This window comes from Scyliorhinus canicula, chromosome 20, assembly GCF_902713615.1.
Source record: "Scyliorhinus canicula chromosome 20, sScyCan1.1, whole genome shotgun sequence".
Classification (NCBI taxonomy): Eukaryota; Metazoa; Chordata; class Chondrichthyes; order Carcharhiniformes; family Scyliorhinidae; genus Scyliorhinus; species Scyliorhinus canicula.
The window spans coordinates 97,195,679-97,223,135 of record NC_052165.1 but is presented as its reverse complement, the minus strand read 5'-3'; the positions used below and the strand labels follow the sequence as shown (position 1 = coordinate 97,223,135).

The 27,457-nt window shown below is 55.6% G+C and overlaps 1 protein-coding gene across 7 annotated transcripts; it reads left to right on the top strand.

Annotated features, from left to right (window-relative positions):
- Positions 1 to 392: 392 nt before the first annotated feature.
- LOC119954866 (eukaryotic translation initiation factor 4H-like) lies at positions 393 to 27,130 on the top strand. 7 transcript variants are annotated; one of them, XM_038780464.1, is made up of 8 exons: positions 393 to 655; positions 9,020 to 9,213; positions 19,146 to 19,210; positions 20,251 to 20,335; positions 21,083 to 21,136; positions 22,504 to 22,557; positions 23,379 to 23,543; positions 26,943 to 27,130. In XM_038780464.1, the coding sequence occupies exons 1-8, from the start codon at positions 600 to 602 to the stop codon at positions 27,089 to 27,091; spliced, it is 822 nt and encodes a 273-aa protein (XP_038636392.1). In that variant the 5' UTR covers positions 393 to 599; the 3' UTR covers positions 27,092 to 27,130. The 7 variants fall into 7 exon arrangements, with proteins under 7 accessions (XP_038636392.1, XP_038636395.1, XP_038636391.1 ...); XM_038780463.1 differs by having other exon boundaries at positions 394 to 655; positions 20,251 to 20,344; XM_038780467.1 differs by lacking the exon at positions 22,504 to 22,557.
- The last annotated feature ends 327 nt before the right edge of the window (positions 27,131 to 27,457 follow it).

Here is a 27,457-nt window from a genome sequence, read left to right as displayed (position 1 = left end):
AGTGAGGGTGCTGAGGATAGTGAGGGTGTTGAGGATAGTGAGGGTGCTGAGGATAGTGAGGGTGCTGAGGGAGTGAGTGCTGAGGATAGTGAGGGTGCTGAGGATAGTGAGGGTGTTGAGGGAGTGAGTGCTGAGGATAGTGAGGGGCTGAGGGGACGAAGGAATGAGGGTAGTGAGTGTGCTGAGGACTGTGCCCATATCTGCAGTGTGAGGACATGTCACTCTGGCCAGCACATGGGGGTGGCGATGGGAGGGGACAGCTGCCGCCAGTCTCAAAGATGGCTGCGGCCTGTCTCAAAGATGGCCGCCCCCGCCCCACCATCATTTGCACCGCATGCGCACAGCTACCGATGGTGCCTGAGGGCCTCAGAGGACAGGGGCGGCCAGCCAGGACGCCTGAGCCCCAGAATCTAATTCCCGCCGCGCGTCCTCATCCGCCGGCAGGTTGGATGTGAGGAATAGCCTGGCTGGTCTGTCTGAACATTACCCACTCCCCGCCCCCTCACCGACTCTGGGAGCAGGCGGTTACGGTAGACAGCCGCGGACTGGGGTCCTCGCGCGTGCTCCCCTCCCCCTCCCCGCCTCCGGGCTGTGAAGAGATGGCGGACTACGACGATTCTGAGGACAAGACTTACAGCAGCTTCGGCAGCCGGAGGTGAGAGGCGCGGCCCCGGCCACGGGCGACGCGGGGCCCCGGCTCCGGCCAGGCGCCGCCGATGGCGCGGATGGCGACAGATTGAGAGTAGGCCGCAGGCCTCAGGTGGGGGAGACCCGGTAGGGGGTGGGGCAATGAGCAATACCCTGACCCCAATACACCCGGGGAGGAGGTGGGGCAATGAGCAATACCCTGACCCCTAATACACCCGGGGAGGGGGTGGGGGCAATGAGCAATACCCTGACCCCTAATACACCCGGGGAGGGGGTGGGGCAATGAGCAATACCCTGACCCCTAATACACCCGGGGAGGGGGTGGGAGCAATGAGCAATACCCTGACCCCAATACACCCGGGGAGGGGGTGGGGCAATGAGCAATACCCTGACCCCTAATACACCCGGGGAGGGGGTGGGGCAATGAGCAATACCCTGACCCCTAATACACCCGGGGAGGGGGTGGGGGCAATGAGCAATACCCTGACCCCTAATACACCCGGGGAGGGGGTGGGAGCAATGAGCAATACCCTGACCCCAATACACCCGGGGAGGGGGTGGGGCAATGAGCAATACCCTGACCCCTAATACACCCGGGGAGGGGGTGGGGGTAATGAGCAATACCCTGACCACCACCCCTCATTACACCCGGGGAGGGGGTGGGGCAATGAGTAATACCCTGACCCCCCCCCCCCCCCCAATACACCCGGGGAGGGGGTGGGGCAATGAGCAATACCCTGACCCCCGCCCATCAATACACCTGGGAGGGGGTGGGGCAATGAGCAATACCCTGACCCCAATACACCCGGGGAGGAGGTGGGGCAATGAGCAATACCCTGACCCCTAATACACCCGGGGAGGGGGTGGGGGCAATGAGCAATACCCTGACCCCAATACACCCGGGGAGGGGGTGGGGGCAATGAGCAATACCCTGACCCCAATACACCCGGGGAGGGGGTGGGGCAATGAGCAATACCCTGACCCCTAATACACCCGGGGAGGGGGTGGGGGTAATGAGCAATACCCTGACCACCACCCCTCATTACACCCGGGGAGGGGGTGGGGCAATGAGTAATACCCTGACCCCCCCCCCCCCCCCAATACACCCGGGGAGGGGGTGGGGCAATGAGCAATACCCTGACCCCCGCCCATCAATACACCTGGGAGGGGGTGGGGCAATGAGCAATACCCTGACCCCCGCCCATCAATACACCTGGGAGGGGGTGGGGCAATGAGCAATACCCTGCCCCCAATACACCCGGGGAGGGGGTGGGAGCAATGAGCAATACCCTGACCCCAATACACCCGGGGAGGGGGTGGGAGCAATGAGCAATACCCTGACCCCAATACACCCGGGTAGGGGGTGGGAGCAATGAGCAATACCCTGACCCCAATACACCCGGGGAGGGGGTGGGAGCAATGAGCAATACCCTGACCCCAATACACCCGGGGAGGGGGCGGGAGCAATGGGCAATACCCTGACCCCCAATACACCCGGGGAGGGGGTGGGGGAAATGAGCAATACCCTGACCACAATACACCCGGGGAGGGGGTGGGAGCAATGAGCAATACCCTGACCCCTAATACACCCGGGGCGGGGTTGGGGGCAATGAGCAATACCCTGACCCCCTAATACACCCGGGGAGGGGGTGGGAGCAATGAGCAATATCCTGACCCCCAATACACCCGGGGAGGGGGTGGGTTCAATGAGCAATGCCCTGACCCCTAATACACCCGGGGCGGGGGTGGGGGCAATGAGCAATATCCTGACCCCTAATACACCCGGGGAGGGGGCGGGAGCAATGGGCAATACCCTGACCCCTAATACACCTGGGGAGGGGGTGGGAGCAATGAGCAATACCCTGACCCCAAATACACCCGGGGAGGGGGTGGGAGCAATGAGCAATACCCTGACCCCCAATACACCCGGGGACGGGGTGGGAGCAATGAGCAATACCCTGACCCCCAATACACCCGGGGAGGGGGTGGGGGCAATGAGCAATACCCTGACCCCCAATACACCCGGGGATGGGGTGGGAGCAATGAGCAATGCCCTGACCCCTAATACACCCGGGGCGGGGGTGGGGGCAATGAGCAATACCCTGCCCCCCAATACACCCGGGGAGGGGGTGGGGGCAATGAGCAATGCCCTGACCCCTAATACACCCGGGGAGGGGGTGGGGCAATGAGCAATATCCTGACCCCTAATACACCCGGGGAGGGGGTGGGAGCAATGAGCAATACCCTGACCCCCAATACACCCGGGGAGGTGGGGAAAGCGGCAATGAGCAATACCCTGACCCCCAATACACCTGGGGAGGGGGTGGGGGCAATGAGCAATAACCTGACCCCCAATACACCCGGGGATGGGGTGGGAGCAATGAGCAATACCCTGACCCCAATACACCCGGGGAGGGGGTGGGTTCAATGAGCAATACCCTGACCCCCAATACACCCGGGGAGGGGCTGGGGCAATGAGCAATACCCTGACCCCCAATACAGATGGGGTGGGGGCAATGAGCAATACCCTGACGCCCAATACACCCGGGAAGGGGGTGGGAGCAATGAGCAATACCCTGACCCCAATACACCCGGGGAGGGGGTGGGAGCAATGAGCAATACCCTGACCCCCAATCCACCCGGGGAGGGGGTGGGAACAATGAGCAATACCCTGACCCCTAATACACCCGGGGAGGGGGTGGGAGCAATGAGCAATACCCTGACCCCTAATACACCCGGGGAGGGGGTGGGGGCAATGAGCAATACCCTGACCCCCAATACACCCGGGGAAGGGGTGGGAGCAATGAGCAATGCCCTGACCCCTAATACACCCGGGGAGGGGGTGGGAGCAATGAGCAATACCCTGACCCCAATACACCCGGGGAGGGGGTGGGAGCAATGAGCAATACCCTGCCCCCCCCCCCAATACACCCGGGGAGGGGGTGGGACAGAGAGTAATACCCTGACCCCCAATACACCCGGGGCGGGGGTGGGGGCAATGAGCAATACCCTGCCCCCCAATACACCCGGGGAGGGGGTGGGGGCAATGAGCAATGCCCTGACCCCTAATACACCCGGGGAGGGGGTGGGGCAATGAGCAATATCCTGACTCCTAATACACCCGGGGAGGGGGTGGGAGCAATGAGCAATACCCTGACCCCCAATACACCCGGTGAGGGGGTGGGGGCATTGAGCAATACCCTGACCCCCAATACACCCGGGAGGGGGGTGGGGGCAATGAGCAATACCCTGACCCCCAATACACCCGGGGAGGTGGGGAAAGCGGCAATGAGCAATACCCTGACCCCCAATACACCTGGGGAGGGTGTGGGGGCAATGAGCAATACCCTGACCCCCAATACACCCGGGGATGGGGTGGGAGCAATGAGCAATACCCTGACCCCAATACACCCGGGGAGGGGGTGGGTTCAATGAGCAATACCCTGACCCCCAATACACCCGGGAGGGGCTGGGGCAATGAGCAATACCCTGACCCCAATACACCCGGGAAGGGGGTGGGAGCAATGAGCAATACCCTGACCCCAATACACCCGGGGAGGGGGTGGGAGCAATGAGCAATACCCTGACCCCCAATCCACCCGGGGAGGGGGTGGGAACAATGAGCAATACCCTGACCCCTAATACACCCGGGGAGGGGGTGGGAGCAATGAGCAATACCCTGACCCCTAATACACCCGGGGAGGGGGTGGGAGCAATGAGCATACCCTGACCCCTAATACACCCGGGGAGGGGGTGGGGGCAATGAGCAATACCCTGACCCCAATACACCCGGGGAGGGGGTGGGAGCAATGAGCAATACCCTGACCCCCAATCCACCCGGGGAGGGGGTGGGAACAATGAGCAATACCCTGACCCCTAATACACCCGGGGAGGGGGTGGGAGCAATGAGCAATACCCTGACCCCTAATACACCCGGGGAGGGGGTGGGGACAATGAGCAATACACCCGGGGAGGGGGTGGGGGCAATGAGCAATACCCTGACCCCCAATACACCCGGGGAAGGGGTGGGAGCAATGAGCAATGCCCTGACCCCTAATACACCCGGGGAGGTGGTGGGAGCAATGAGCAATACCCTGACCCCTAATACACCCGGGGAGGGGCTGGGAGCAATGAGCAATACCCTGACCCCCAATACACCCGGGGAGGTGGTGGGAGCAATGAGCAATACCCTGACCCCCAATACACCCGGGGAGGTGGTGGGAGCAATGAGCAATACCCTGACCCCAATACACCCGGGGAGGGGGTGGGAGCAATGAGCAATACCCTGCCCCCCCCCCAATACACCCGGGGAGGGGGTGGGACAGAGAGTAATACCCTGACCCCTAATACACCCGGGGAGGTGGGGAAAGGGGCAATGAGCAATCCTTGCCCTCCTCCCTCCTACCCTCAATACTCCTGAAGAGTGGCTGTGGTACCCTAACTCCCACCTTGAATACACCAGGGGAGGAGATGGGGGCAAAGAGCAACACCCTGGCACACATACCCTCAATACACCTGGGGAGGGGTTAGGGCAGGGCACAATATCCTGACCCTAATACACCTGGGGAGGGGTTAGGGCAGGGCACAATATCCTGACCCCAATACACCTGGGGAGGGAGTTAGGGCAGGGCACAATATCCTGACCCCAATACACCTGGGGAGGGAGTTAGGGCAGGGCACAATATCCTGACCCCAATACACCTGGGGAGGGAGTTAGGGCAGGGCACAATATCCTGACCCCAATACACCTGGGGAGGGAGTTAGGGCAGGGCACAATATCCTGACCCCAATACACCTGGGGAGGGAGTTAGGGCAGGGCACAATATCCTGACCCCAATACACCTGGGGAGGGAGTTAGGGCAGGGCACAATATCCTGACCCCAATACACCTGGGGAGGGAGTTAGGGCAGGGCACAATATCCTGACCCCAATACACCTGGGGAGGGAGTTAGGGCAGGGCACAATATCCTGACCCCAATACACCTGGGGAGGGGGTGGGAGCAATGAGCAATATCCTGACCCCAATACACCTGGGGAGGGAGTTAGGGCAGGGCACAATATCCTGACCCCTCCACCACCAATGGAGTTTAGAAGGATCGCATTAAAAATGACAGGATTCTGCGAGGCCTGGATAGAGTGGGCGTGGAGAGGATGTTTCCACGGGTAGGAGAAACTAGAAGCAGAAAACACCATCTCAGACTAAAGGGACGATCCTTTAAAACAGAGATGAGGAGGAATTTCTTCAGCCAGAGGGTGGTGAATCTGTGCAACTCTTTGCCGCAGAAGGCTGTGGAGGCCAAATCACTGAGTGTCTTTAAGACAGATAAATAATTGGTTCTTGCTTAATAAGGGGAACAGGGGTTATGGGGAAAAGGCAGGAGAATGGGGATGAGAAACATCCGCCATTCAATCATGCCTGTACTCCAACGAACACAGACCCCGAGTCCTCAACCGTTCCTCATACGAGAAGTTCTTCATTCCAGGGATCATTCTTATGAACCTCCTTGACCCTTTCCAAAGCCCAGCACATCCTTCGGGGCCCAAGTCTGCTCACAATAGTCCAAATGGAGTCTGACCAGAGGCTTATACAGCCTCAGAAGTACATCCCGGGTCTTGTATTCTCGCCCTCTTGACATGAATGCTAACATTGCATTTGCCTTCATAACTGCCGACTGAACCTGCACATTAACCTTAAGAGAATCGTGAACAAGGACTCCCAAGTCCCTTTGTGCTTCAGATTTCCCAAGCATTTCCCCATTTAGAAAATGGTCCATGCATAAATTCCTCCTTCCAAAGTGCTTAACATCATACTTTTTTCCACATTGTACTTAATTTGCTACTTCATTTCCCACTCTCCTAGCTTGTCCAAATCCTTCTGCAGCCCCCTTGCTTCCTCAATACACCTGTCCCTCTACAGATCTTTGTATCATCATCAAACTTAGCAACAGTGCCTTCAGTTCCTTCTTCCAGATCATTAATGTATATTGTGAAAAGTTGTGGTCCCAGCACAGACCCCTGAGGCACATCACTAGTCAGTGGCTGCCATCCTGAAAAAGACACCTTTATCCCCACTCTCTGCCTTCTGCCAGTCAGCCAATCCTCTATCCATGCCAGGATCTTACCCTGAACACCCTGGGTTTTAACTTATTTAAGTCCTCAATGTGGCACCTTGTCAAAGGCCTTCTGGAAATCTAAGTAAGTATCATCCACTGGTTCTCCTTTGTTCAACTTCCTTGTTACCTCCTCAAAGAACGGCAGAGGAGATTTACCAGGATGTGGCCTGGGCTGGAGAGTTTGAGCTATGAGGAGAGATTGGATAGATTGGGGTTGTTTTCCTTGGAGCAGAGGAGACTGAGGGGGAACAAGTATAAAATTATGAGGGACACAGAGAGAGTAGACAGGAAGAAACGTTTCCCCTTGGTGGAGGGGTCAATGCCCAGGGGGCAGAGATTTAAGGGAAGGGGCAGGAGGTTTAGGGGGAATGTGAGGATAAACCTTTGTACCCAGAGGGTGGTGGGAGTCTGGACCTCGCTGCCTGAAAGGGTGGTAGAGGCAGAGGCCCTCAGAACATTTCAGACGTGTTTCGATGTGCAGTTCTGATGGCCAGGCATACCAAGGTACCAGACTATGGGCCAAGCACTGGAAAATAACTTTCGGATAGTGGGGTGATTGTTCTTGACCGGCGTAGGTGCGATGGGCTGAAGGTCTTTTCTTCTTTTTCTCCTTTTTTTATAAATTTAGAATACCCAATTCATTTTTTTTCCAATTAAGATGCAATTTAGCATGGCACATCATTGGGTTGTGGGGGCGAGACCCTCGCAGACACGGGGAGAATGTGCAAACTCCACACGGACAGTGACCCAGAGCCGGGATCGAACCTGGGACCGAGGTGACGTCAGGCAGCAGTGCTAACCCACTGCGCCACCCTGCTGCCCTCTGTAAGGTCTTTTCAGTGCTGTGGACCTCTTTGACCCGGGGAGCAGATGAGGATAATGAGCAGTACCCTGACCCCCCCCCCCCTCCCCCCCAATACACCCAAGGAGGAGCTGGGGATTTGGGAATTGACCAATGCCTTGACCCCACGCCCCCAGCCCTCCAAAAGACAACCTCGGAGGATGTTTAGGGACCAGGGAATTACAACAACAAATAAATTTGGAGTACCCAATTATTTTCTTTACCAATTAAGGGACAATTTAGTGTGGCCAGTGTACCTAAGCTGCACATCTTTTGGGTTGTGGGGGTGAGACACCCATGCAGAATGGATTGGATTTGTTTATTGTCACGTGTACCGAGGTACAGTGAAAAGTATTTTTCTGCGGGCAGCTCAACAGATCATTCAGTACATGGGAAGAAAAGGGAATAAAAGAAAATACATAATAGGGCAACACAAGGTATACAATGTAACTACATAAACGCCGGCATCGGATGAAGCATACAGGGTGTAGTGTTAATGAGGTCAGTCCATAAGAGGGTCGTTTAGCAATCTGGGGAGCATGTGCAAACTCCACACGACAGTGACGCGAGGCTGGATCAAACCCGGTCCTCGGTACCAGGAGGCCTCAGTGCTAACCACTCCGTCACCGCGTCGTCCTTGGGGTCTAGAGAATTGAGCAATACCGCAACCCCCTAAAAATACCAGCCTGGAAGGGGGACCAGGGAATTGTCCAATACCCTCACCCCTCCAAACCTTTCTATTGGAGGGGACACCTTGAGCAGTCCCCTCTGACCTCTGCCCTTTCACCCATGACACCCTCTCCAGTGCACTCCTCTATAAATGAGTTTTTCTCGTTAATTCCCGCCCAATGGTGGCTCTTCAATGTAATAGAGATTAATATTCACACCTCTGTGAGCCTTGCGCCTTTGAAAGGAGAGTTTAATAGTGCCTTGAGCAGAATGCACCCAAAGGGGGTACATTAGTAGCAGTGAGAGGGCGGGAGGGAGAGACAAATGAGAATTTATGTTCACACAGCACACACAATGTTCAATGATTTCAGTGTGCGTCTCGCAGTGTCTTAATGAGTATTGATAAAGTACATTGAGTCCTCCCTGTCGCCCGACCACTGTCGTCAGGTCAGCTGATGTCACTCAGATATCTGGAACTCCCAGCCCCCCCCCCCCCCCCCCCCCCCCCTCGCGCCCGGGTTCCCCTTATGCCAGCCCTCCCCTTGTGCCTGCCCCCCCCCCCTTGTGCCTGCCCCCCCCCTTGTGTGCGCCCTCCCCTTGTGCCTGCTCCCCCTTGTGCCTGCCCCACCCTCGTGCCTGCCCCACCCTCGCACCCAATCTCCCCCGCTCCCGGCCCCCACATGTTGTGATTTGGAGGCTTTACATTGAGCTGACCTGCTTGTTTTCTCTCCCTCGGCCCGCGATGTAGAAGGCCACGAGGAGGAGGAGCAGGGGGTGATGGACCTCGCCGTCAGAAGGAGCTGCCCACTGAGCCTCCATTCACCGCCTTTGTGGGGAACCTGCCCTTCAACGCTGTGCAGGGCGACATCGACCACATCTTCAAGGAGCTCCGGGTCCGGAGCATACGACTAGTGCGCGATAAGGAGACGGATAAGTTCAAAGGTCTGTGAACACTCCCCACCCAATTGCCGCGTAAAGGAGCTCAGTGGCCAATAAATGGGCAAGCGGAGCCGGAAAGGCCCCAGGCTTCATATCCGGCCTTGTGATGAGCTGCTCGATCTCTCTCCTTGGCTATAGTTGGCAGACCGATGTAGCGCAGCGAGAGAGTTTTCTGTTTACTACCCCTGTGCTGGAATCCGATTGATCCCATCCACCCCCCCGGACTCACCGTGTCAACCTGTGAACGAGGCAGGAATACAGGAGGATTGTAGAAGCCTTGATAAGTACATTAAAAGGAGGGGATTAGCTAAAGTAACCGTTGGTTGCTGAGATGTCATTCCTATCGCTGAATCCCCCACTACCGAAATCTTGGCAGGGGTGGGGTGGAGATGAGGGGGGTGGTTTACCACTGACCCGAAACTGAACCAGACCCAGCTGTACAGAGGATGGGAATCCTGTGGCAAATTAACTTTTTAAAATAAATTTAGAATACCCAATTCATTTTTTCCAATTAAGGGGCAATTTAGCGTGGCCGATCCACCGACCCTGCACATCTTTGGGTTGTGGGGGCGAAACCCACGCAAACATGGGGAGAATGTGCAAACTCCACACGGACAGTGACCCAGAGCCGGGATCGAACCTGGGACCTCGGCGCCGCGAGGCAGCAGTGCTAACCCACTGTGCCACTGTGCTGCCCTGCGGCAAAGTAACTCTTCCAGGACCATTTACAATTAGTGATTTTAGTGAGAGGGTCTCAGAGCTGAAGTGAGCAGAACCATTAATCCACTCTTGCATATTTTCAACATTAAAGTTTCAACGTTTGTTTTAAAAAAGAAAGAAAGCTTAAACACACACGATTACAGCTAGACAGTTGACAGGCGATCTGCAAACAGTCCCTCCTCCCCCCCCAAAAGATTTCTGCATGTTTAAACTGGGAAGCTTGAACAGCCCCTTTAGGCACCAACCCTCAGTAGATTTTCTCTCAAAAAAATTCCAGTAAAATGGACCACAAGCGTCCAGTGTTGCTCCAGGGTCCCGCGGGGAGGGGGCGGCTGCATGCTGCTGCCTTCTCACAGGAACAGGTAGGCCATTCAGCCCGTTGTGACCCCGCTCTGCTGTACAATTCAATAGTTGCTCATCATCCACTTCAATGCTTCCCCCCCCAAACCGCCACCATCCCCATATCTTTGTCATTGGGATTCAGAAAACTTTCAAACTCTGCTTTAAATGTACTCAGTGACTGAGCTTCCACTGCCCTCTGGACCAGAGAATACCAAATATTCGCACCCTCTTGAGTAGAAGCTGTCCTCCTCTCAGTCACAGTTGACTTTCCCCATATTTTGCAATTGTATTTACTCCCCAACCAAGTGAGACATCTCACCTACACCTACCCTTTCTAACCCTGCAGTATTTTGCAGATTTCAATTAGATCACCTCTCGTCTATTGAGACTGGAGAGAATGCAAGCGCAGTTTCTCCAATGTCTTTCCATAGGACAGAACCGCCATGCCCGGCACAAGAACCTCCCTTTGGGGCTATAATTTCCTTCCTTTTTTTCCCTAAAATTTAGAGTACCCAATTCTTTTTTCCAATTCAGGGGCAATTCAGCATGGCCAATCCACCTACCCTGCACATCTTTGGGTTGTGGGGATGAGACCCACGCAAACACGGGGAGAATGTGCAAACTCCACACGGACAGTGACCCAGAGCCGGGATCGAACCTGGGACCTCGGCGCCGTGAGACTGCAGTGCTAACCCACTGTGCCACCGTGCTGCCCAATAATTTCCTTCCTAAGGTAAAGGCACCACACTTCAGCTGCGGTCTAACCAAGCTCCTATACATGAGAACGTAGGAATGAAGGGCAGAAGTAGGCAATTCAGTCCTTGGAGTCTGCTCCGCCATTCAATCAGATCCTGGCTGATCGCTTCCTGGTCTCGCATCCGCCTCCCCGCCTGTTCCCCCAGATCCCTTCAACCCGTTTTCTATCAGAAATATATCTATCTCCTTGAAACCATTTAATGACTCGGATTCCACCACACTATGGGGCAGCGAGTTCCACAAATTCACCACCCTCTGAGAGAAGTAGTTCTTCCTCATCTCAGTTCCAAATCTACCGACTCTCAACCTATCCCAGGACAGACATGTTCCTGTGAAAATGAAAGATAGAAATGGCAAGATTAGGGAACCATGGATGACGGGTGAAATTGTGAGACTGGCCAAGATGAAAAAGGAAGCATACATAGGATCGAGGCAACTCAAAACCGATGAAGCTTTGGAGGAATATCGGGAAAGTAGGACGAATCTCAAACGCGCAATAAAGAGGGCTAAAAGGGGTCATGAAATATCTTTGGCTAACAGGGTTAAGGAAAATCCCAAAGCATTTTATTCGTATGTAAGGAGCAAGAGGGTAACTAGAGAAAGGATTGGCCCACTTAGAGACTAAAGAGGAAATTTATGCGTGGGCTCAGAGGAAATGGGTGAGATTCTTAATGAGTACTTTGCATCGGTATTCACAAAGGAGAGGGACAAGACGGATGTTGAGGCTAGGGATGGATGTTTAAATACTCTCGGTCAAGTTGTCATACGGAAGGGGGAAGTTTTGGGTATTCTAAAAGACATTAAGGTGGACAAGTCCCCAGGACCGGATGGGATCTATCCCAGGTTACTGAGGGAAGCGAGGGTTGAAATAGCTGGGGCCTTAACAGATATCTTTGCAGCATCCTTGAGCACGGGTGAGGTCCTGGAGGACTGGAGAATTGCTAATGTTGTCCCTTTGTTTAAGAAGGGTAGCAGGGATAATCCAGGGAATTATAGACCTGTGAGCTTGACGTCAGTGGTAGGCAAACTGTTGGAGAAGATACTGAGGGATAGGATCTATTCACATCTGGAAGACTTATCAGTGATGGCGGCATGGTTTTGTGCAGGGAAGGTCATGTCTTACAAACCTAATAGAATTCTTTGAGGAAGTGACAAAGTTAATTGATGAGGGAAGGGCTGTAGATGTCGTATACATGGACTTTAGTAAGGCGTTTGATAAGGTTTCCCATGGCAGGTTGATGGAAAAAGTGAAGTCGTATGGGGTTCAGGGTGTACTAGCTAGATGGATAAAGAACTGGCTGGGCAACAGGAGGCAGAGAGTAGTGGTGGAAGGGATTGTCTCAAAATGGAGAAGGGTGACTAGTGGTGTTCCACAGGGATCCGTGCTCGGGCCACTGTTATTTGTGATCTACATAAATGACCTGGAGGAAGGTATAGGTGGTCTGATTAGCAAGTTTGCAGATGATACTAAGATTGGTGGAGTTGCAGATAGCGAGGAGGACTGTCAGAGCATACAACAAAATATAGATAGATTGGAGAGTTGGGCAGAGAAATGGCAGATGGAGTTCTGTCCAGGCAAATGCGAGGTGATGCATTTTGGAAGATCAAATTGAAGAGCGGACTATATGGTCAATGGAAGGGTCTTGGGGGAAATTGATGTGCAGAGAGATCTGGGAGTTCAGGTCCATTGTACCCTGAAGGTGGCAACGCAGGTTGATAGAGTGGTCAAGAAGGCATACAGCATGCTTGCCTTCATCGGACGGGGTATTGAGTACAAGAGTTGGCAGGTCATGTTACAGTTGTATAGGACTTTGGTTCGGCCACATTTGGAATACTGCGTGCAGTTCTGGTCGCCACATTACCAGAAGGATGTGGATGCTTTAGAGAGGGTGCAGAGGAGGTTCACCAGGATGTTGCCTGGTATGGAGGGTGCTAGCTATGAAGAAAGGTTGAGTAGATTAGGATTGTTTTCGTTGGAAAGACGGAGGTTGAGGGGGGACCTGATTGAAGTCTACAAAATTATGAGAGGTATGGACAGGGTGGATAGCAACAAGCTTTTCCCAAGGGTGGGGGTGTCAGTTAGAAGGGGTCACGATTTCAAGGTGAGAGGGGGAAAGTTTAAGGGAGATGTGCGATGAAAGGTTTTCACGCAGAGGGTGTTGGGTGCCTGGAACGCTTTGCCAGCGGAGGTGGTAGAGGCAGGCACGATAGCATCATTTAAGAAGCATCTAGACAGGTATATGAATGGGCGGGAACAGGGGGAAGTAGACCTTGGAAAACAGGAGACAGGTTTAGATAAAGGATCTGGATCGGCGCAGGCTGGGAGAGCCGGAGGGCCTGTTCCTGTGCTGTAATTTTCTTTGTTCTTTGTTCTATCTCCAAAAGCCCTTGTTTGAGATTGCCTCACAAGGGGGAACGTTTGGTCTCCGTTTACTTTATCAATCCCTTTTAGTATTTTATACACCTCGATCAGATCCCCTCTCCAGCGAGTATAAGCCCAAACTGTTTAATCTCTCCTCATACATAGAACATAGAATTTACAGTGCAGAAGGAGGCCATTTGGCCCATTGAGTCTGCACTGACTCTTGGAAAGACCACCCTACTTAGGCCCACACCTCCCACCCTATCCCCGTAACCCCTCCTAATCTTTTGGCCTCATGGGCAATTTGTTACAGCCAATCCACCTACCCTGCACACCTTTGAACTGTGGGAGGGAACCTGAGCACCCGGAGGAAACCCACGCAGACACGGGGAGAACGTGCAGACTCCGCACAGACAGTGACACAAGCGGGAATCGAACCTGGGACCCTGCAGCTGTGAAGCCACAGTGCTACCCTTTCATCCCAGAATCAATCTGGCGACCCTCCTCTGAACTGCCTCCAATGTCACCACATCCTTCCTCAACTAAGGAAACCAAAACTGGACACAATACTCCAGATGTGGTCTCACCAACACACTATACAATTGCAACAACATAGAACATAGAACAGTACAGCACAGAACAGGCCCTTCGGCCCTCGATGTTGTGCCGAGCAATGATCACCCTACTTAAACCCACGTAACCCGTATACCCGTAACCCAACAATCCCCCCATTAACCTTACACTACGGGCAATTTAGCATGGCCAATCCACCTAACCCGCACATCTTTGGACTGTGGGAGGAAACCGGAGCACCCGGAGGAAACCCACGCACACACGGGGAGGACGTGCAGACTCCACACAGACAGTGACCCAGCCGGGAATCGAACCTGGGACCCTGGAGCTGTGAAGCATTGATGCTAACCACCATGCTACCGTGAGGCCCCTAACACTTCTCTACTTTTATACTCCAGTCCTTTTTGCAATAAACACTAAATATAATTGACGCAGGACCACAAGTCCTGTACTCCAATCCTCCTTGTGATAAAGGTCAATGTACTATTAGCTTTCCTAATAGCTTGCTGCACCTACCTTGCTAGGCTGCAGTGACTCATGGACAAGACACCCAACTCCCTTTGTGCACCTGCACTTTCTAATCTCTGAAGAAATACTCTGCAAATCTGTTCCCCAACCTCTCATTTTCCCCACATTATCTTCCATGTTATTGTTCACTCACCGAGTCTGCCCAAATCCTCCCGTAGCTGCCTTGTACTCTCATCGTGACGCACGTTCCCACATTGCCACAGTCATGTACAGATATGGCCTCTATTCAGGGCCTCTATCCTGTATGAAGAAACCCACAGTGCTACTAGGGAGGGAGTTCTGGGAATTTGACCCAGCGACTGTGAAGCAATGGCGGATATATTTCCAAGTCCGGATGGTGTGAGGGTTGGAGGGTAACTTGCAGGCAGTGGGTGTTCCTGATAGAAACAGGCCCTTCAAGCCTGTTCCAGCATTAATTATGATCATGGCTGATCATCCACCTCCAAAGCCTAATCCCATTTCCCCATCTCCTTCGATCCCCTTCACCCCAAGTGCTATATCTAACTGCTCTTGAAAACATACAGTTTGGCCTCAACTACTTCCTGTGGTGACAGATTCCACAGGCCAACCACTGTGCGGGTGAAGAAGTTTCTCCATATCTCTGTCCTAAACGGTCTACCTTGCATCCTCAGACTGTGACCCCCTGGTTCTGGACACACCCACCATCGCAAACGGCCTTCCTGCAGCTACCCTGTCTCCCCCTGTTCGAATTTTCTAGGTCACTATAATTCCTGATCAAGGTGATCATGGAACAGCTGCTCCTTGATCGAGACGGCAAAGGTCGGGGATTTGGAAAGTTAGTCAAAGGAGACTTGCACGTAAACGTACGGACGAGGAACAGGAGAAGGCCACTCTGCCCCTCGAGTCCTGCTCTCCCATTCTATACCACCATATCAGATCTGACTGTAACCTCGACCCCACATCCCTGATGACCTTTCACCCCCCCTCGTTAATGGAGAATCTATCCGGCTGTGCCTGACAAATATTCACACTCGCTGCTTCCATTGATTTCTGGGGAAGGAAGGTCAGGAATCTCTCCACCCTTTGAGAGAAGAAAATTCTCTTCATCTCCGTCTCGAATGGGCGACCCCCCGGTTCTAGATTCTCCCACCAGAGGAAACATCCTCTCCAATCCACTCTGTCCATATCCCTCCGGATCAAAAAGCTTTGGATTGAGTCGTTTCTTATGATTCTGAATCCCAGCTGTCTTCCCAGTTAATGGACAGGAGGGAGGTGTTCAGTACAGTTACATAGAACACAGACCATACAGTGCAGAAGGAGGCCATTCAGCCCATTGAGTCTGCACTGACCCACTTAAGCCCTCACTTCCACCCTATCCCCGTAACCCAATAACCCCATCTAACCTTATTTGGTCACGAAGGGCAATTTATCATGTCCACACTTCTACTTGTTTAAACTTTGTCATTCTCTTGATGCATGTTAATGGGTTTGCTGCACACAGCACACTGTCAGAGAGCCAGTGCCGAGGGGGGAGCTGCACTGTCAGAGGGTCAGTACTGAGGGAGTGCCGCACTGTCAGAGGGTCAGTACTGAGGGAGTGCCGCACTGTCAGAGGGTCAGTACTGAGGGGGGAGTGCACTGTCAGAGGGTCAGTACTGAGGGAATGCTGCACTGTCAGAGGGTCAGTGCCGAGGGGGGAGCTGCACTGTCAGAGGGTCAGTACTGAGGGGGGAGTGCACTGTCAGAGGGTCAGTACTGAGGGAGCGCTGCACTGTCAGAGGGTCAGTACTGAGGGAGTGCTGCACTGTCAGAGGGTCAGTACTGAGGGAGTGCTGCACTGTCAGAGGGTCAGTACTGAGGGAGTGCCGCACTGTCAGAGGGTCAGTACTGAGGGAGTGCCGCACTGTCAGAGGGTCAGTACTGAGGGTGCACCGCACTGTCAGAGGGTCAGTACTGAGGGAGTGCCGCACTGTCAGAGGGTCAGTACTGAGGGAGCGCTGCACTGTCAGAGGGTCAGTACTGAGGGAGTGCCGCACTGTCAGAGGGTCAGTACTGAGGGAGTGCCGCACTGTCAGAGGGTCAGTACTGAGGGAGTGCCGCACTGTCAGAGGGTCAGTACTGAGGGAGTGCCGCACTGTCAGAGGGTCTGTGCTGAGGGAGTGCTGCACTGTCAGAGGGTCAGTACTGAGGGAGTGTCTCACTGTCAGAGGGTCAGTACTGAGGGAGTGCCGCACTGTCAGAGGGTCAGTACTGAGGGAGTGCTGCACTGTCAGAGGGTCAGTACTGAGGGAGTGCCGCACTGTCAGAGGGTCAGTACTGAGGGAGTGCTGCACTGTCAGAGGGTCAGTACTGAGGGAGTGCTGCACTGTCAGAGGGTCAGTATTGAGGGAGTGCCGCACTGTCAGAGGGTCAGTACTGAGGGAGTGCCGCACTGTCAGAGGGTCTGTGCTGAGGGAGTGCTGCACTGTCAGAGGGTCAGTACTGAGGGAGTGCCGCACTGTCAGAGGGTCAGTACTGAGGGAGCGCTGCACTGTCAGAGGGTCAGTGCCGAGGGGGGCGCCGCACTGTCAGAGGGTCAGTACTGAGGGAGTGCCGCACTGTCAGAGGGTCAGTACTGAGGGAGTGCCGCACTGTCAGAGGGTCTGTGCTGAGGGAGTGCTGCACTGTCAGAGGGTCAGTACTGAGGGAGCGCCACACTGTCAGAGGGTCAGTAATGAGGGAGTGCTGCACTGTCAAGAGAGCCAGTGCCGAGGGGGGAGCTGCACTGCCGGAGGGCCAGTGCCGAGGGGGGCGCCGCACTGCCAGAGAGCCAGTGCCGAGGGGGGCGCCGCACTGCCAGAGAGCCAGTGCCGAGGGGGGTGCTGCACTGCCGGAGGGCCCAGTGCCGAGGGGGGAGCTGCACTGCCGGAGGGCCAGTGCCGAGGGGGGCGCCGCACTGCCAGAGAGCCAGTGCCGAGGGGGGCGCCGCACTGCCAGAGAGCCAGTGCCGAGGGAGGCGCCGCACTGCCAGAGAGCCAGTGCCGAGGGGGGCGCCGCACTGCCAGAGAGCCAGTGCCGAGGGGGGCGCTGCACTGCCAGCGAGCCAGTGCCGATGGGGGAGCTGCACTGCCAGAGAGCCAGTGCCGAGGGGGGTGCTGTACTGCCGGAGGGCCAGTGCCGAGGGGGGCGCCGCACTGCCGGAGGGCCCAGTGCCGAGGGGGGAGCTGCACTGCCGGAGGGCCAGTGCCGAGGGGGGTGCTGTACTGCCGGAGGGCCAGTGCCGAGGGGGGTGCTGTACTGCCAGAGGGCCAGTGCCGAGGGGGGTGCTGTACTGCCGGAGGGCCAGTGCTGAGGGACGTGCCGCACTGCCAGAGAGCCAGTGCCGAGGGGGGTGCCGCACTGCCAGCGAGCCAGTGCCGATGGGGGAGCTGCACTGCCAGAGAGCCAGTGCCGATGGGGGTGCCGCACTGCCAGAGAGCCAGTGCCGAGGGGGGCGTTGTTTGCCTCTTTTGACCGTCCTGGTGTGGGATTGGATAATCTGAACAAGCGGAGAGTTAATCTGCCCAGCAACCTGGGTCAAAGAAAGAGATTCTCTGATGGCAAATCATGTTGCCATTTGTGGAATTGCAATGTACATGTGGCTGCTGATTTGATATTCTGCCAGCCGCTATCCTTTGTAACTGATCGCACAGCAATGAAATTTCATATTCTCAGCCATCTTTACCAATCCCTACATTGCCTTCAAACCCTCCCAGCATCATCATTTACAACGTTCTCAATAGCTGTGACCTCCTTCAGCAGCTATAACAGAGTTCACCCAGTGTGGTCTAACCGAGGGATATGGAGACCAGAACTGTGCACAGTGCTCCCAGTGTGGTCTAACCGAGGGATATGGAGACCAGGTCTGTGCACAGTGCTCCCAGTGTGGTCTAACCGAGGGATATGGAGACCAGAACTGTGCACAGTGCTCCCAGTGTGGTCTAATCGAGGGATATGGAGACCAGAACTGTGCACAGTGCTCCCAGTGTGGGACTAACCGAGGGATATGGAGACCAGAACTGTGCACAGTGCTCCCAGTGTGGTCTAACCGAGGGATATGGAGAACAGAACTGTGCACAGTGCTCCCAGTGTGGTCTAATCGAGGGATATGGAGACCAGAACTGTGCACAGTGCTCCCAGTGTGGGCTAACCGAGGGATATGGAGACCAGAACTGTGCACAGTGCTCCCAGTGTGGGTCTAACCGAGGGATATGGAGACCAGAACTGTGCACAGTGCTCCCAGTGTGGGTCTAACTGAGGGATATGGAGACCAGAACTGTGCACAGTGCTCCCAGTGTGGGTCTAACCGGGGGATATGGAGACCAGAACTGTGCACAGTGCTCCCAGTGTGGTCTAACTGAGGGATATGGAGACCAGAACTGTGCACAGTGCTCCCAGTGTGGGTCTAACCGAGGGATATGGAGACCAGAACTGTGCACAGTGCTCCCAGTGTGGGCTAACCGAGGGATACGGAGACCAGAACTGTGCACAGTGCTCCCAGTGTGGTCTAACCGAGGGATATGGAGAACAGAACTGTGCACAGTGTTCTGTGTGGTCTAACCGAGGGATATGGAGAACAGAACTGTGCACAGTGTTCTGTGTGGTCTAACCCAGGTTTTATACTATGGTAGCCGGTCTTTTCACAACTCTGTCTTCATTGTCGCTTTGCCCACAGGGTTTTGTTACGTGGAGTTCGATGATGTTGAAACTCTTGAGGAAGCCCTCACGTTTGACGGAGCAGTAAGTGCATTTGTGTGAAATTATTCTGAATCTAATCGAGGGGTTCAGAGTGGTTTATATATAGAATAACAGATACCCGGGAGTGAGTTACAGACTGGAATCTAATCGAGGGGTTTGGGGTGGTTTATATATAGAATAACAGATACCCGGGAGTGAGTTACAGAGTGGAATCTAATCGAGGGGTTCAGGGTGGTTTATATATAGAATAACAGATACCCGGGAGTGAGTTACAGACTGGAATCTAATCGAGTGGTTCGGGGTGGTTTATATATAGAATAACAGATACCCGGGAGTGAGTTACAGACTGGAATCTAATCGAGTGGTTCGGGATGGTTTATATATAGAATAACAGATACCCGGGAGTGAGTTACAGACTGGAATCTAATCGAGGGGTTCGGGATGGTTTATATAGAATAACAGATACCCGGGAGTGAGTTACAGACTGGAATCTAATCGAGGGGTTCAGGGTGGTTTATATATAGAGTAACAGATACCCGGGAGTGAGTTACAGACTGGAAACTAATCGAGGGGCTCAGGGTGGTTTATATATAGAATGACAGATACCCGGGAGTGAGTTACAGACTGGAATCTAATCGAGGGGTTCAGGGTGGTTTATATATAGAATAACAGACACCCGGGAGTGAGTTACAGACTGGAATCTAATCGAGGGGTTCGGGATGGTTTATATATAGAATAACAGGGACCCGGGACTGAGTTACAGACTGGAATCTAATTTAATTCCTCTTTCTCTTGTTTCTCCCCCCCCTTCTCTCTCTTCCACCCCCTTTTCACTCACTCCCCTTCCCTCCCTCCTTCTCCCCTTCCCTCCCTCCTTCTCCCCTTCCCTCCCACCTTCTCCCCTTCCCTCCCACCTTCTCTCCTTCCCTCCCTCCTTCTCCCCTTCCCTCCCTCCTTCTCCCCTTCCCTCCCCCTTCTCCCCTTCCCTCCCTCCTTCTCCCAATCCCTCCCTCCTTCTCCCCTTCCCTCCCTCCTTCTCCCCTTCCCTCCCTCCTTCTCTTCCCCCCCACCCCCTCCCCCAGCTTTATGGTGATCGAACATTACGTGTAGACATTGCAGAAGGCCGCAGGCAGGAACGAGGAGGTTTTGGACGTGGTGGTGATCGAGGTGAGGCTGGTACGGAAAACACAGCCTTATTATCAACTCTTCTCTTCCCTTTCCTCTTGTCGTTCTGCAGTACAGCCCCCCCCCCCCCCATTATCTCGTTGAGGTTACTCTCGCCGTCTCCCTGTGGGAACGAGTCCCACATTCCCCCCACTCTCTGGGGAGATACATTCCTCCCGATTTCCCCCATTGCGGTTTATCAGTGACTGCTGCATATTGATGGCTCCCCTCCAGCCTCTAGTTCCGGTCTCACCCCACAGTGGACCTTCCCCACGTCTATCCCTTTCGTCATTTTAGTAATCTCGATGAGGCACCCCCTTGGCCAGTTCCTAATATTTATAATCTCTCGCTTCTGGTACCAGACTGGAAAATCTGTTATACAATATCTCCAGTGTCTGTATATCCTTTGTATAATACGGCAAGAAGAACTGTGCACAGTGCTCCCAGTGTGGTCTAACCGAGTGATACGGAGACCAGAACTGTGCACCGTGCTCCCAGTGTGGTCTAACCGAGGGATACGGAGACCAGAACTGTGCACAGTGCTCCCAGTGTGGTCTAACTGAGGGATATGGAGACCAGAACTGTGCACAGTGCTCCCCGTGTGGTCTAACCGAGGGATATGGAGACCAGAACTGTGCAGCCCCCCCCCCCCCTCTTCCTCGGTCACTCTCTCTCCTCCCGGATTTCTGCAGCTCCCTAACCGTGTTTATTGTTTCCCCACTCCGACCTTTATCTTGATTTGTCTCTCAGGGCGAGGGTCAAGGGGTGGATCACGAGGTGGCCAGGACGATGACTTTCAAGGAGGTGAGGGCTCGATGCCTGCTCTGCCACGCGCTGCCGGCAAGAGCAGGCTGCTCGCTGCTTCCCGGCTCGGGGGGTGCAGTCCCCCACCCCCCGGGCCTCCTCTGCTCTGCCCTCCCCCGACCTTCTCCACTTCTATCCCTTTCGTCATTTTAGTAATCTCGATGAGGCACCCCCTTGGCCAGTTCCTAATATTTATAATCTCTCGCTTCTGGTACCAGACTGGAAAATCTGTTATACAACATCTCCAGTGTCTGTATATCCTTTGTATAATACGGCAAGAAGAACTGTGCACAGTGCTCCCAGTGTGGGTCTAACTGAGGGATATGGAGACCAGAACTGTGCACAGTGCTCCCAGTGTGGGTCTCACCGAGTGATACGGAGACCAGAACTGTGCACAGTGCTCCCAGTGTGGTCTAACCGAGGGATACGGAGACCAGAACTGTGCCAGTGCTCCCAGTGTGGTCTAACCGAGGGATATGGAGACCAGAACTGTGCACAGTGCTCCCAGTGTGGTCTAACCGGGGGATATGGAGACCAGAACTGTGCACAGTGCTCCCAGTGTGGTCTAACCGAGGGATATGGAGACCAGAACTGTGCACAGTGCTCCCAGTGTGGTCTAACCGAGGGATATGGAGACCAGATGTGTGCACAGTGCTCCCAGTGTGGTCTAACCGGGGGATATGGAGACCAGAACTGTGCACAGTGCTCCCAGTGTGGTCTAACCGAGGGATATGGAGACCAGATGTGTGCACAGTGCTCCCAGTGTGGTCTAACCCAAGGATATGGAGACCAGAACTGTGCACAGTGCTCCCAGTGTGGGTCTAACCCAAGGATATGGAGACCAGAACTGTGCACAGTGCTCCCAGTGTGGTCTAACCGAGGGATATGGAGACCAGAACTGTGCACAGTGCTCCCAGTGTGGTCTAACTGAGGGATATGGAGACCAGAACTGTGCACAGTGCTCCCAGTGTGGGTCTAACTGAGGGATATGGAGACCAGAACTGTGCACAGTGCTCCCAGTCTGGTCTAACTGAGGGCTATGGAGACCAGAACTGTGCACAGTGCTCCCAGTGTGGTCTAACCGAGGGATATGGAGACCAGATGTGTGCACAGTGCTCCCAGTGTGGACTAACCGAGGGATATGGTGACCAGAACTGTGCACAGTGTTCCCAGTGTGGGTCTAACCGAGGGACATGGAGACCAGAACTGTGCACAGTGCTCCCAGTGTGGTCTAACTAAGGGCTATGGAGACCAGAACTGTGCAGCCCACCCTCCTTCCTCGGTCACTCTCTCTCCCGCATTTCTGCAGCTCCCTAACCGTGTTTATTGTTTCCCCACTCCGACCTTTATCTTGATTTGTCTCTCAGGGCGAGGGTCAAGGGGTGGATCACGAGGTGGCCAGGACGATGACTTTCAAGGAGGTGAGGGCTCGATGCCTGCTCTGCCACGCGCCGCCGGCAAGAGCAGGCTGCTCGCTGCTTCCCGGCTCGGGGGGTGCAGTCCCCCACCCCCCGGGCCTCCTCTGCTCTGCCCTCCCCCGATCTCGCTCGTGTCTTTGGTGCTGGGGACTCTCTCTGCAGGACCGGGGCTAACCAAACAGTGTTGGGGGGTGTTGGAGGCGCGCAGAGACAGGTGGGTTAGGGGATTGGGTTATCTGGGCCGGTGGGGTGGGGATCGGGAAGAGAGACGTCAGGATAATCATGGGGAGAGGGGGCGGTGGGTGAGCCTTGTTATATGCCTCAGTATTCCGTCTCCAGCCTGGTGTCCCGGGAAGAGAGGGGTGTGGGAGGGCACCGGGGGGGGGGGGGGGGGTGTACATTTGTGGGACAGGGAGTCGGGGGGGGGGGGGGGGGAGGGTGTTGGAAACGGAGGGAACGAGGAAGTGGTGGGTGGGTGTGTGTATGCGGGAGGAAGAGTGGGGGGGTGCCGGGTGATCCAGTGCCCAGTTACTCCCCCCTCGCTCGGCAGGAACGTTCCCAAATTTAGTTCTTGCATCGTCTCCTGCCGTCGTCCATTTGAAAGCCGTTTCCTTGTTGCCCTTGCTTTTGATCGGTGAAGGTTTGCTCGAGGCCTCCCCATGCACACGATGTACGCCCCGAGACCGACGCAAGTGGACCTGGCCTCGAACAGCCCACCCCACCAAGCGATCACCACCTAATGTTATTTTTCTGTTCCTGTTCCTCTCCCTCCCCCAACCACTCCCTGCTCTGTGCTCTCGTTCCTCGCCCCACCCGCCGCGCAGGAGGTTTTCGAGACTCGGAATTTGGGCGTCCCGGAGGTTTTGGGACCCGAGGGTTTGCGGAGAGAGGTGCCCTGACTGACCGTCGAGGGAGTGGGGGCAGCGGGAGATTCCGCGACGCCCCCCCACGCGCCGGAGCCTCTTTCGACTTCCGGGAGCCCTCAGATGGTAAGTGACACAGAAGGAGGGCAGGGCCGGCGGAGGGTCAGTACTGAGGGAGTGCCTCACTGTCAGAGGGTCAGTACTGAGGGAGTGCCTCACTGTCAGAGGGTCAGTACTGAGGGAGTGCCACACTGTCAGAGGGTCAGTACTGAGGGAGTGCCGCACTGTCAGAGGGTCAGTACTGAGGGAGTGCTGCACTGTCAGAGGGTCAGTACTGAGGGAGTGCCGCACTGTCAGAGGGTCAGTACTGAGGGAGTGCCGCACTGTCAGAGGGTCAGTACTGAGGGAGCACCGCACTGTCAGAGGGTCAGTACTGAGGGAGTGCCGCACTGTCAGAGGGTCAGTACTGAGGGAGTCAGTACTGAGGGAGTGCTGCACTGTCAGAGGGTCAGTACTGAGGAGTGCCGCACTGTCAGAGGGTCAGTACTGAGGGAGTGCCGCACTGTCAGAGGGTCAGTACTGACGGAGTGCCGCACTGTCAGAGAGTCAGTACTGAGGGTGTGCTGCACTGTCAGAGGGTCAGTACTGAGGGAGTTCTGCACTGTCAGAGGGTCAGTACTGAGGGAGTGCTGCACTGTCAGAGGGTCAGTACTGAGGGAGTGCCGCACTGTCAGAGGGTCAGTACTGAGGGAGTGCTGCACTGTCAGAGGGTCAGTACTGAGGGAGTGCTGCACTGTCAGAGGGTCAGTACTGAGGGAGTGCCGCACTGTCAGAGGGTCAGTGCTGAGGGAGTGCCGCACTGTCAGAGGGTCAGTACTGAGGGAGTGCCGCACTGTCAGAGGGTCAGTACTGAGAGAGTGCCGCACTGTCAGAGGGTCAGTACTGAGGGAATGCCGCACTGTCAGAGGGTCAGTACTGAGGGAGAGCCGCACTGTCAGAGGGTCAGTACTGAGGGAGCGCCACACTGTCAGAGGGTCAGTACTGAGGGAGTGCCGCACTGTCAGAGGGTCAGTACTGAGGGAGTGCCGCACTGTCAGAGGGTCAGTACTGAGGGAGTGCCGCACTGTCAGAGGGTCAGTACTGAGGGAGTGCCGCACTGTCAGAGGGTCAGTACTGAGGGACTGCCGCACTGTCAGAGGGTCAGTACTGAGGGAGTGCCCCACTGTCAGAGGGTCAGTACTGAGGGAGTGCCGCACTGTCAGAGGGTCAGTACTGAGGGAGTGCCGCACTGTCAGAGGGTCAGTACTGAGGGAGTGCCGCACTGTCAGAGGGTCAGTACTGAGGGTGTGCTGCACTGTCAGAGGGTCAGTACTGAGGGAGTGCTGCACTGTCAGAGGGTCAGTACTGAGGGAGTGCCGCACTGTCAGAGGGTCAGTACTGAGGGAGCCGCGCTTTCAGGAGGGTCAGTACTGAGGGAGGGCCGTCCTGTCAGAGGGTCAGTACTGAGGGAGTGCTGCACTGTCAGAGGGTCAGTACTGAGGGAGTGCTGCACTGTCAGAGGGTCAGTACTGAGGAAGTGCTGCACTGTCAGAGAGTCAGTACTCAGGGAGTGCCGCACTGTCAGAGGGTCAGTACTGAGGGAGTGCTGCACTGTCAGAGGGTCAGTACTAAGGGAGCGCTGCACTGTCAGAGGGTCAGCAGTGAGGGAGTGCCGCACCGTCAAGAGGGTCAGTACTGAGTGAGTGCTGCACTGTCGGAGGGTCAGTACTGAGGGAGGGCTGCACTGTCAGAGGGTCAGTACTGAGGGAGTGCCGCACTGTCAGAGGGTCAGTACTGAGGGAGTGCCGTACTGTCAGAGGGTCAGTACTGAGGGAGTGCTGCACTGTCAGAGAGTCAGTACTCAGGGAGTGCCGCACTGTCAGAGGGTCAGTACTGAGGGAGTGCTGCACTGTCAGAGGGTCAGTACTAAGGGAGCGCTGCACTGTCAGAGGGTCAGTACTGAAGGAGTGCCGCACTGTCAGAGGGTCAGTGCTGAGGGAGCGCCGCCCTGTCAGAGGGTCAGCAGTGAGGGAGTGCCGCACCGTCAAGAGGGTCAGTACTGAGTGAGTGCTGCACTGTCGGAGGGTCAGTACTGAGGGAGGGCTGCACTGTCAGAGGGTCAGTACTGAGGGAGTGCCGCACTGTCAGAGGGTCAGTACTGAGGGAGTGCCGTACTGTCAGAGGGTCAGTACTGAGGGAGTGCTGCACTGTCAGAGGGTCAGTACTGAAGGAGTGCCGCACTGTCAGAGGGTCAGTACTGAAGGAGTGCCGCACTGTCAGAGGGTCAGTGCTGAGGGAGTGCTGCACTGTCAGAGGGTCAGTACTGAGGGATGGCTGCACTGTCAGATGGTCAGTACTGAGGTAGCTCTGCATTGTCGGATGGTCAGTACTGAGGGAGTGCCGCACTGTCAGAGGGTCAGTACTGAGGGAGTGCCGCACTGTCAGAGGGTCAGTACTGAGGGAGCGCTGCACTGTCAGAGGGTCAGTACTGAGGGAGTGCCGCACTGTCAGAGGGTCAGTGCTGAGGGAGAGCCGCACTGTCAGAGGGTCAGTACTGAGGGAGTGCCGCACTGTCAGAGGGTCAGTATTTAAGGAGTGCTGCACTGTCAGAGGGTCAGTACTGAGGGAGCGCTGCACTGTCAGAGGGTCAGTACTGAGGGAGTGCCGCACTGTCAGAGGGTCAGTGCTGAGGGAGAGCCGCACTGTCAGAGGGTCAGTACTGAGGGAGTGCCGCACTGTCAGAGGGTCAGTACTGAGGGATAATTTATCGGGCGACGTGGTAAGAACGAGGGAGTGTGGTGGGCAGTGTGATGAATTGGGTAGTTTCACCGGACGGCTCACACGGTGACGAGTGGGAGTGGATGAATGGCCTCCTGTCATGTGTAGATCTGTACATGGAACAGAACATCTTGATGCAGAGCTAATGTATTTTTCTCCCTCCCCTTCTCCCCCTCCCCTTCTCCCCCTCTCCCCCTCCCCCTCCCCCTCTCCCCCTCCCCTTCTCCCCCTCCCCTTCTCCCCCTCCCCTTCTCCCCCTCCCCTTCTCCCCCTCCCCTTCTCCCCCTCCCCTTCTCCCCCTCCCCTTCTCCCCCTCCCCTTCTCCCCCTCCCCTTCTCCCCCCTCCCCTTCTCCCCCTCCCCTTCTCCCCCTCCCCTTCTCCCCCTCCCCTTCTCCCCCTCCCCTTCTCCCCCTCCCCTTCTCCCCCTCCCCTTCTCCCCCTCCCCTTCTCCCCCTCCCCTTCTCCCCCTCCCCTTCTCCCCCTCCCCCTTCTCCCCCTCCCCTTCTCCCCCTCCCCTTCTCCCCCCTTCCCTCACCCCCCCTTCCCTCACCCCCCCTTCCCTCACCCCCCCTTCCCTCACCCCCCCTTCCCTCACCCCCCCTTCCCTCACCCCCCCTTCCCTCACCCCCCCTTCCCTCACCCCCCCCCTCCATCATTCCCCCCCCCCCTCCATCTGCCCCCTCTTTCTCTCCCACCCTCTCTCGCAGAGGAACGTGCTCAGAGGCCCAGGCTGCAGCTGAAGCCCCGGACTGTCTCTGCTCCGTTGAATCAAGTGGCCAATCCCAACTCGGTCATTTTTGGAGGGGCAAAGCCCCGGCAAGAAAAGGACAAAGTGGAGGGGGCCGACAGCTCCTAGTTCCAGTGGAACTTTCCAGAATAGTTTCTGGGGGTTTGGGGGGGTGGGTGGGGGGGTGGGTGGGGGGTTGGCTGGGGTTAGGGTGGCAGTGGAGAGCGGAAGGGGTTGGGGTGCACAAATATGAAATGAAAGGTGGGGGGCGGTTGAGGTCCTCGATCTGTGTGCGTGTGTTCTCAGCTTGTTCAATAATGTCCCTTTCTCCTGCTGCCAATTTTTATCTAAAAGTCTCGTGTGTTTTGTCAGAAGGTTTCAAAGGAACTTTAACCGATAGGAAGCGATTTGTCCCTTGTTCGTTCATTATCCCCTGCTACTTCACTCCCCCCCCCTCCCCCATGGTTCCCCTCCCCTCGTGGCACTAACGGCTCC

Excerpts from the sequence above, each read along its gene's own strand:
- LOC119954866 (XM_038780463.1), top strand. The coding sequence starts at position 600 with ATGGCGGACTACGACGATTCTGAGGACAAGACTTACAGCAGCTTCGGC. Across the intron at positions 656-9,019 it reads AGCAGCTTCGGCAGCCGGAG|AAGGCCACGAGGAGGAGGAG; the intron begins GTGAGAGGCGCG and ends CCCGCGATGTAG. Across the intron at positions 20,345-21,082 it reads TGGTGATCGAGGTGAGGCTG|GGCGAGGGTCAAGGGGTGGA; the intron begins GTACGGAAAACA and ends TTTGTCTCTCAG.